At 41.3% G+C, this 9,568-nt stretch overlaps 1 protein-coding gene across 1 annotated transcript in view; it reads right to left on the bottom strand.

The window, feature by feature from the left end:
* Positions 1-1,499: 1,499 nt before the first annotated feature.
* Positions 1,500-9,568, bottom strand: part of LOC126094552 (protein groucho) — a 701,311-nt gene continuing 693,242 nt past the window's right edge. The window contains exon 18 of the mRNA XM_049908986.1: positions 1,500-4,295. Within this exon, the coding sequence (XP_049764943.1) occupies positions 4,188-4,295 (108 nt within the window). The 3' untranslated portion in view covers positions 1,500-4,187. The remainder of the gene's footprint in view (positions 4,296-9,568) is intronic.

Here is a 9,568-nt window from a genome sequence, read left to right as displayed (position 1 = left end):
GTGGCAGTCGCTTTCAAATGCCTTTGGAAGTTGTGACCCCCATTGTAATAATATCCTTTACACAGGTACAATTGGTTCTCCACATAATTGGAGAAGTATCATACCAGTCCTTAACCCCAGCATTGGCTGGGTGAAGGGGGTGTTCAACTTTTACTTTCCAAAATAAAAATTTACTCGAGAACTAATTTGGACTCATAATTCACCACAAACACTGAAGAAAAATAGAGAACATAAAGTATTTGCAAATCTCATTGTAGCAAACATCTTAAAATGAATGTGTGTGTACCTAAAGGATGTCAAACAATATGAAAAATAAAGATGGGATACTGCCCTTCATTTCCTTTGACATGGTATACTAACAATAATAATCATCCTGTGTAACATGCTGTAGTAATTTCATATCATGTGGCAATTTTTTAAAGCATAAATTATACAGGATGGGGCAGATGAAAGTGGCCTGGAGAACAGACTTCTAAGGTACAAAGAGAAATAAACACAGTACTAACCTGACTACAGCAGGTGTTGAAAGCGACCACCATTCATCTCTTGGCACTTCTGGGCCCTGGTCGGCAAGTTGCTGGAGGAGGATCATTGCTGCTAGAATTGCTGCAATCTCATTAGAAATGTTCTTTTGCAGTTCTTGAAGACTATGAGGGTCACTGCGGTATGCCTTAGACTTGAGAGCTCCCCAAACACAGTAATCAAATCTGTCAGATCTGGTGACTTGGGTGGCCAGCTAGGGCCACAACAAGACTGACCTCTGCTTACAACTCTGCCAGGTATTAAGATTGTGTAAATGTGCTCCAATGTTTGGTTGGGTGTGTGGGCAGCTGCTCCATCCTCTTGGTAGTAACTGTAGGTCTTTTCCTCCTCCATTAATGCATACATTCAGATCCAGTCTTAGCCACTCATCCAGGCCACTTTGATTTGTCCCACACTGTGGTATTCCATATAAACATCGCAGATCTTGTAATATATCTCTAGTGGTTTTTAAAATAATAGAGAACTTTTAGAATTTGAAAAAGGCCTAACATTTATTGCAATAGCTGCATTTTTTACAGTTGTATTTTTCTTAATAATAAATGGTAACACTTTTAAATTATTACCAGCAGCAGGAAATTAAATTTGTGGCACGTACGTAACATTTTCAGTTTTTTATTAGAAAAAAATTCTATATTTTCTTTCATTCATTTGGTTTCTTTATTGTACATGAATGTCATCTGCTGAAAGAAAATGTATTCTGCTTCAGTTAAAAAAATCCATTATCTGTGCAGCTTATGAAAGAAACCCCTGAGATAAACATAGCAAATAGCCACTTCACATTTTGTTTTGTTAGTTTCTGTAATAAGATGTGCCCATTACAGGGCTTATATTTAAAATGTAACAGGCTTACATCATGAAATACTGTTACAATACATAATGTGTACAAAATAAAACTCTGAGGAGATAATGTGTCAACTGCATAGTCAAGGCAGAATATCCATAAAAACAAATGTGAATGTCGTAAAACACACTCCCTTTATTATGTTTGTCTGTGGGTTGCAATGATGCAATGCAATCAGATGTTCAACAACAAATAGACCTATCAGCATGAGAGTTTGAAACAGTTCTCATACTGCCAAGCATTTTAATTAACAGAGATGTTATCTACGAAAAAAAGAGCAAAAAGCACACTTACTTCGTGCTGAGGTATCTGTCGTGTTACATCATCTGACAAAGCAAAATTAACTGAATTAAACTTTCACTATTACACTGCACCATTTCAAAAGGAAAAAAATCAGGTTGACTTCAAAAATATGTAATTTGATCCAAATAACATTCACACATACAGATCTTGATCTTCTGAGATGCTAGTATAAAAGTGACAGGAAGGGTTTAAATTGGTGTGCTACAGCTAACCACACTTTCAGAAAAATAAATCCCTGATTTACATCAACTGGCTGTGCCTGTTATTGCATTCTGAGTTTGATACATTTGTTATTCCTTCATTACAACTAATGGATTAAAATGCACTGATTGCTGTGAAGTACACTGTCCAGAAAAATTGAGATTTTGTAATTTACATTTTCAATGCCTGTAACAACAATGGCTAACAAAATAATTGTAAAATTCAATGGTTCCTTTCTGTAGAACTGCAAATGAAGGATCAAATATGGCTTGAATGGTTCCAAGACATAACAATTCTATTTCTTAGTTGACTATTTGAATCATAATTTTGATGAACTAATTGCCAGAATCTACCTAATCCTTAAAAAAATACAGTAATACAACACTGTTATCTCAATTCCTTCCCCATATACAGAAAACTGTGGTAACATATGATTCAAGGAGTGTTATGATTTTTAATTTGCAAAATTTTCACAATCATCTTAGTCATTTTTGTGAGCTCACATATACCTGGTGCCTCCCTCCTCATCCACAAACTATCTCCTGACACATTTTCAAGATATGTCTCCTTTGTAACAAGAATGAGGGCTACAAAATGAAAACAAATCCCACAATTAGTTATATGTTAAATTTTCAACTGTGGGGGTAACCAGGAGGGATTCTATTTACAGTTATACAGAAAGCACCTGATACAGGCAAATCTACAATTTTTTTCAAATTTCTCTTTGCTGAAAGAAATTACACTGCAGTGATATTACTCTTCAAAATAAAGTTCCAAACAAAATTATCCAACATGGATATATATATAGAGAGAGAGAGAACAAATCCTATTCAAAATCGAGAACATACATTCCCTTAACATCTGATGGATGTATTTAGAAACAAAAATAAGTTCTCTCTCTCTCTCTCTCTCTCTCTCTCTCTCTCTCTCTCTCTCTCTCTATCTCCTCCTCCTCCTCCTCCTCCTCCTCCTCTATCCTCCAAGTTAATCAAACCTGCTGCCAGTCATTGGCACATTATTTTGACTAGGCACCTGCCAGTCATCTTCAGGTGAGCCAGTGAAGACTTAAGATGATTTCCCCCATCCCACAATTAATTACCATGGTATGTGTATTCCACATATGCATTAAGATAGTAACGTGAAACTGATCACACTACCCTGCAGGCAGCACCCGGTGGTGGGCAGGCCAGTAACGTAGTGTGGTCAATCTCCCACTGCTATCTTAAACATGTGTGGAATATACACAGCATGATAATAATAAACTGTGATATGGGGAAAAACATCTCGAGTGTTCGATGGCTCATCTGAAGATGACTGGCAGGTGCCCAGTGGAATTATCATGGACTGTAATTAACAACAGCCAGCAGCGAACCCAAAACTTCTTTGAATATTCACTCCACCAAGAAAATTCACCCAAGTTCATCAGAGTTCTCATTTAAACTCATCTCTCCTTGACAGCTAAAGTTACAAAAGTGCGTGTTTTACTATGCATGTGTGCTTTCTTTCCTTGTGGTATACATAAGCAAGCACTCATGTAGATACATTTGTGACCAGTAAACGGGGTGAAAATTTACAGGCATTGATAATATAAGAGCCATACCTTAAGGCTCATTTTTGCCACAGTTCCTTAAAAATTAAACAAAGGAATGTACACAAGAAATAACATCTCTACAGCTAGAGAGCCTTGGAAGTCAGTCACTTAATTAACACAGATTGATGGCATGTAAAAGATTTTTCTGTTGTAGTAAAAATACTGTCAACTATTGGAGAACAATATTATGTTCATTATAACACACTAACCCCTGCTTATTTAAATAGCACGAAATCATTCGTACTATTATCCTTTAAGCTTTCATGTACTGTAACACAAGAAATTTAACATTCACAACTTTATTTTATTCTAATTCTTTCTGTGACATTCATTCAAACATACATGTGTAATGGCATCACAAGCATGCACACACATGCACATGAGCACACACACACGCACGCACGCGTGTGTGCAAGCGCCCGCACACACACACACACACACACACACACACACACACACACACACTCTCTTTTTGTTAAAGAGAAAAATAATTTAAGTTCAGATACTTTGAAATTAAAACTAAAATAGCTGTCATTGGCAATCATCTTTGTAGATGATTTCAAGAATACTGTTTTGATACTTTGTTCATCTCTGTTGATGTCCATTTCAGTTTCAATGACAAATAATGTAACAATCTGAAACTCCAAATAAAACAAGGGAGTAGGAAAATTATTTCAGTATTACATTATGAAGAAATTTTTTACAACATTAATAAATAACTTCATAAACTGTAGCCTTTTTGTCACCTGAACCAGTCACTATGTATTTATCATCAGCTGATATGTCACAGCTCAGCACCGATGATGATTCTTTTGACTGCAAAAAGAAGTAAAGATTTCATCAGGTTCTCACATAATGTAAGTGACAAAAAAAAGTAATCTTGAGATTTCAGGAGAAAATATTCATCAGGCAGCAAAGAAATACTACAAGAAAATGTATAAATGCAAAACAGATAGTCCACAGTAGCGTAAGACCCTGTGGCTGCTAGGGTATGTGACAGGAATTAAACCTACCAAGTATTTATGTCACTCTACAATTTTTGTGTTAAACAATATCAAATAATGTAAAATTCATGATGGACAATATTATGGAAAATATTGATTACTACTCACTATATAACACAGATGTTGAGTTGCAGACAGGCACAACAAAAAGACTGTCAAACAAGTAAGCTTTCAGCCAAAAAGGCCTTCTTACATGCGTGCGAGTGCCAGCCCACACACACACACACACACACACACACACACACACACACACACACACACACGTGCGTGCACATGAGCATGTGAACATAACTCCCACACATGTGACCACTGTGTCTCTGCCTGCTGAGGCCAGACTGTGAGTAGTTGCACATGATGGGAAGAAGCAATCTGGGTAGTGGGGGGGTAAGGAGGGGAGGGAGAGGGAGAGAAGGGTAGTGGTGGGGCACAGTAAAGTGCTGCTTGTGGGAACATACAGGGACGTGGTGTGGAGAGGGTATCACAGTTAGTTGCAATTGGGATGTTAGACTGAGGGCAAGAAGGGGGGAGGGGAGTGGAAAAGGATTGAAGTAAAAAGGCTGTGGGTGTGTGTAGTGCTGGAATTGGAAGACTGAAGTGGACAGATGGGTGCTGGAAAATGACTAACAAAGGTTGAGGCCAGGTGGGTTACAGAAAAGTAAGATATATTGCAGGAAGAATTCCCACCAGCGCAACTCAGAAAATTTAGTGTTGGTAGGAAGAATCCAGATAACAAAGGCTTTGAAGCGGTCATTGAAATGAATGATGTTGTGTTTGGCAGTGTGCTCAGCAACTGGATGGTTCAGCTGTTTCTTGGCCACAGTTTGTCACCGGCCGTTCATGCGGACAGACAGATTCTTGACAGTCACACAGCACATTGGTTGCAGCTTAACTTATAGTTCAAATGACTGGTTTCACAGCCCTGCCTTTGATGGGATAGGTGATGGCGGGAGGTAGTATGGGACAAGTCTTGCACCTAGATCTATTACAGGGATATGAGCCAGGAGGCAAGGAGTTGGGTGCAAGGGTTGTGTAGAGACAGACAATGGTATTGCGTCAGTTCAGTAGGTAGCAGGATACTACTGTGGGTGGGGTGGGAAGAATAGTGGGTAGGACATTCCTCATTTCTGGGCACAATGAGAGGTGGTTGAAACCCTCGTAGAGAACCTTATTCAGTTGCTCCAGACCTAGGTGGTACTGAGTCATGAGGCAAATGCTCAACTGTGGCTGGATGGTAGGACTTTGGGTGGTGGGTGATGACTGGAGAGACAAGTCATGGGATATCTGTTTCTGTACAAGGCTGGGAGGGTAATTATGGTCTGTGAAGAACTCAGTGAGGCCCTTGGTATACTTCAAGAGAGACTTCTCCTCATTACAGATGCGACGGCCAGAGGTGGCTAAGCTGCATGGAAGGGTCTTCTTGGTATGGAATGGGTAGCAACTGTTGAAGTGGAGGTATTGCTGGTGGTTGGAAGTTTGATATGGACGGAGTACTGATGTAGCGAACTTTGAGGTGGAGGTCAACATCAAGGAAGGTGGCTTGTTGGGTTGGGGAGGACCAGGTGAAGGAAATGGAGGAGAAGATGTTGAGGTCCTGGAGGAATGTGGATAGTGTATCATCATCCTCAGTCCAGATCACACAAATGTTGTCAATGAATCTGAACCAGATAATGAGTTTGGGATTCTGGATGGTTAGAAGCGGTTCCTCTAGATGGCCCATGAAAAGGGTGGCATAGGATGGTGCCATGCAGGTACCCATTGCCATGCCTTCATTTGTTTGTAGGTGATGCTGTCAAAGGAGAAGGAATTGTGGGTGAGGACATATCTGGTCATGGTGACCAGGATGGAGGTTGTAGGTTTGGAATCCATTGAGCCTTTGGAAAGGTAGTGTTTAATGTCAGCAATGTCAGGGGCATTAGGGATGTTAATGTAAGGGGAGATGGCATCAATAGTGAGGAGAAGGGCACCATGTGGTAAAGGAACAGGTCGGTGGAGGAAACTGTTGGTATCTTTTATATAGGATGGAAGGTTGTGGGTAATAAGCTGGAGGTGTCTATGAGAATGGAGATTCTCTCAGTGGGGCACAGTAACTGGCCGGAATGGCGTGTCCTGGGTGTTGGCTTTATGGAGTGTAGGAAGCATTTAGAAGGTGGAAGTGCAGGGAGTGGTAAGTCTGAGGAGAGAGACAGACTCTGGGGTGCTGCTGGTTTTCTGGAATGGAGTCACTGTGGCATGGTTTGCAGGTAGACAAATGTTATAGCTGTCAGAGCCCTTCTGCCAGGTGATCCTTGCAGTTCAAAACAACAATGGTGGAGCCTTTGTCAGCAGGTTAGATAATAAGGTCAGGATCAGTTTTTAGGTGGTGGTTTGTGGTTCTTTCTGCAGATGTACTTGTTTGACAGTCTTTTAGTTGTGCCTATCTGTGACTCAATGTCTCCTTTGTAAGGTGAGTAGTAATCTATCCTTCCCACAATATTGTCATTATTCCATTCTGAATTTTCTATTGTTTCATTTTGCCTAGCAGATTTTCTTCCATCCTGTAACCCAGAGCTGTTTTCCTTTGTTACTATTTTCTAATGCATTACTATAGACCGTGTCTATCCTTCTTTCTCTTCTTTCCTGTGTTTTACGTGTCGCCTTCCTGCACTGCATGCTCTTACTTATGAGCCACACTGTACCAACTATCTCATCCGTGCACAACATGAGGTTACAAGGGTGCACTGATTGTCAGTGCAGCATCTCGTGTCCCACATTTCTACTGCCGATATCATTAACCCTAGACCTTCAAATAGGTCATTCCTCCTGTGTCACTCCTGTATATTTTCACGTGTTATTTTCTGTACCTTCCTGTGCCACACAAACTTGTAACTCATGCTACCAACTCCTCCTCACCCCCCACTCCTTCACCTCTCTTATTTCAGTTCTCACAAACTAACCTCACTCTATCTGGTCACATCTGCTGTCCCTCTTTTCAGACATATCTGGCCACCGACCTGCAAGCAACATCACACTGTATTTATTTTTTCTTTGATTTCATTGTGTTATCATTCCAATTTCAGTGGATATTTACCTTTCACTATTGGCCTGCTTCCTCAGGTTCCATCTAGTTTCTGCATACTTCATCCATTCCCTTCTTTTAATGATTTTTCCCACATATTTTGGTGTACTTTTGTGAATTTTTTTCACATGTATTTTTATGTTATTTATGTATTTTTACGGATTTTTAGCCTCCACCATGGGTCCTTGCCCCTTCCATCTGCACCAATACAGAAACACCTCCTTATCCCTAGCCAGAACCCTGTCCAACACACTGTTCCAGTGTTGTTACCTAAGCCATGGAATCCCCTGTAAACGGCCTTGCCCTCGAATTACCCATCTCCGGCTGCCATCCTTCCTTCCACAATGACCTCCGTCTGTACAGATTCTGCCAATCCTTAACCCTCACCAACATAGTCCTGCAAAACCATATCAATCAGGCCCAAACTACCTTGCAATACCTTCTCTCTATCTGCAAAATTCTCCTGCTATGCACTCCCATATTCCTGGATCGATATTGCACATTGAATCTCTTGCCCTCCAGGAACCAGAGCAACATACACAATGCCCTCTCAAAAAACTCTCCATTCTGATCACTTCCTACTCCTGCCTTGGACTACCACAATCCATCACCTCTGCATCAACTTCCTATATTTACCCCACTCTCAAAAACTCCCTCCAACCACCATATAGAGTTCAGAACCTAAACAGTCCCAAAACACAGTCATGAAGCTTTCTTCCAAAAGTCTTAGCGCCACGGAAGTATCAGTCCTTTCCAAAGGCCTCACCTTTTGCCCCACTCCCAAATTCAGTTGTGCAAGACTTGGTAAAGACCTTCTCTTCTTATCCTGACTCCTACAGTGGAAACGCTTTTTCGCCAACATCCCAACCAAAGACCAATATCAAACCCTGCCTGACTTAGTTCACTCCTCCATCCAACTTTGTGCCATCCCCACTGCCCCCCAAATCACCTCCTGTTAACTTTCCACAATTCCTTAACCTTAACCTTGCCTCACCATCATTTTCACAACCCTCAACATGCAAGATACTCTAGCATCTCCAGAGAGAACCACAATCCACCACCTAAAAAGTGATCCTGATCCTTACCTGCTGACAAAGGTTCCATCACAGTTGTATCGAACTGTGCGGATTATCTGGCAGAAGGATCTGCCAGCTGTCAGATTCATCCCTCCTCACCCCTACCATTCCCCCGCACTGCTACCTTCTACATGCTTCCTTAAGTCCATAAAACCAACCAGGCAGGATGCTCCATTGCGGCTGGTTTTGTGCCCCCACAGAGAGAACCTCCGCTCTCATAGACCAACATCTTTAGCCTATTACCCACAACCTAACATCCTATATAAAAGATACCAACCATTTCCTCCACAACTTTCCACAGTTCCTGTTCCTTTAACAAAAGGTGTTCTGCTTGTCACTATTAATGCCACCTCCCTTTATACTAACATCCCTAATGCCCATAGCCTTGTTGCAATTGAACACTACCACTCCCAACGCCCAGCAGATTCCATACATACAACTTCCCACCTGGTCATCATGACCAACTCTATCCTCACCCACAATTACTTCTCCTTTGAAGACATCACCTACAAACAAATCCAGAGAATGGCAATGGAGCCCTTCCTTGCCACCCATAATCCCAAACTCCTCACCTGGTTCAGTCACTGACGACATGTTAGTGATTTGGATCGAGGATGAGGATGCCCCATCCACATTCCTATAGCACATCAGCACCTTCTCCCCCATTTGCTTCACCTGGGCCTCCTCAATCCAACAAGCCATCTTCCATGATGTCGACTTCCAACTCAAAGATTGCTACATCAGTAGCTCAAATCCATATCAGACCTACCGACCACCAGCAATACCTCCACTTCAACAGCTGCTACACATGCTATACCAAAAAGTCCCTTCCATGCGGCCTAGCTACCTGTGGCCATCGCTTCTGTAGTGATGAACAGTCCCTCTTGAAATATGTGAATGGTCTCACTGAGGCCTCCATAGACCATAATTATGCTCCCAACCTTGTGCGTTATC

The sequence above is a fragment of the Schistocerca cancellata genome, chromosome 8 (genome assembly GCF_023864275.1).
Source record: "Schistocerca cancellata isolate TAMUIC-IGC-003103 chromosome 8, iqSchCanc2.1, whole genome shotgun sequence".
NCBI classification, from domain to species: Eukaryota; Metazoa; Arthropoda; class Insecta; order Orthoptera; family Acrididae; genus Schistocerca; species Schistocerca cancellata.
The sequence above is the reverse complement of the archived record's forward strand: the minus strand, read 5'-3'. Positions and strand labels throughout refer to the sequence as shown.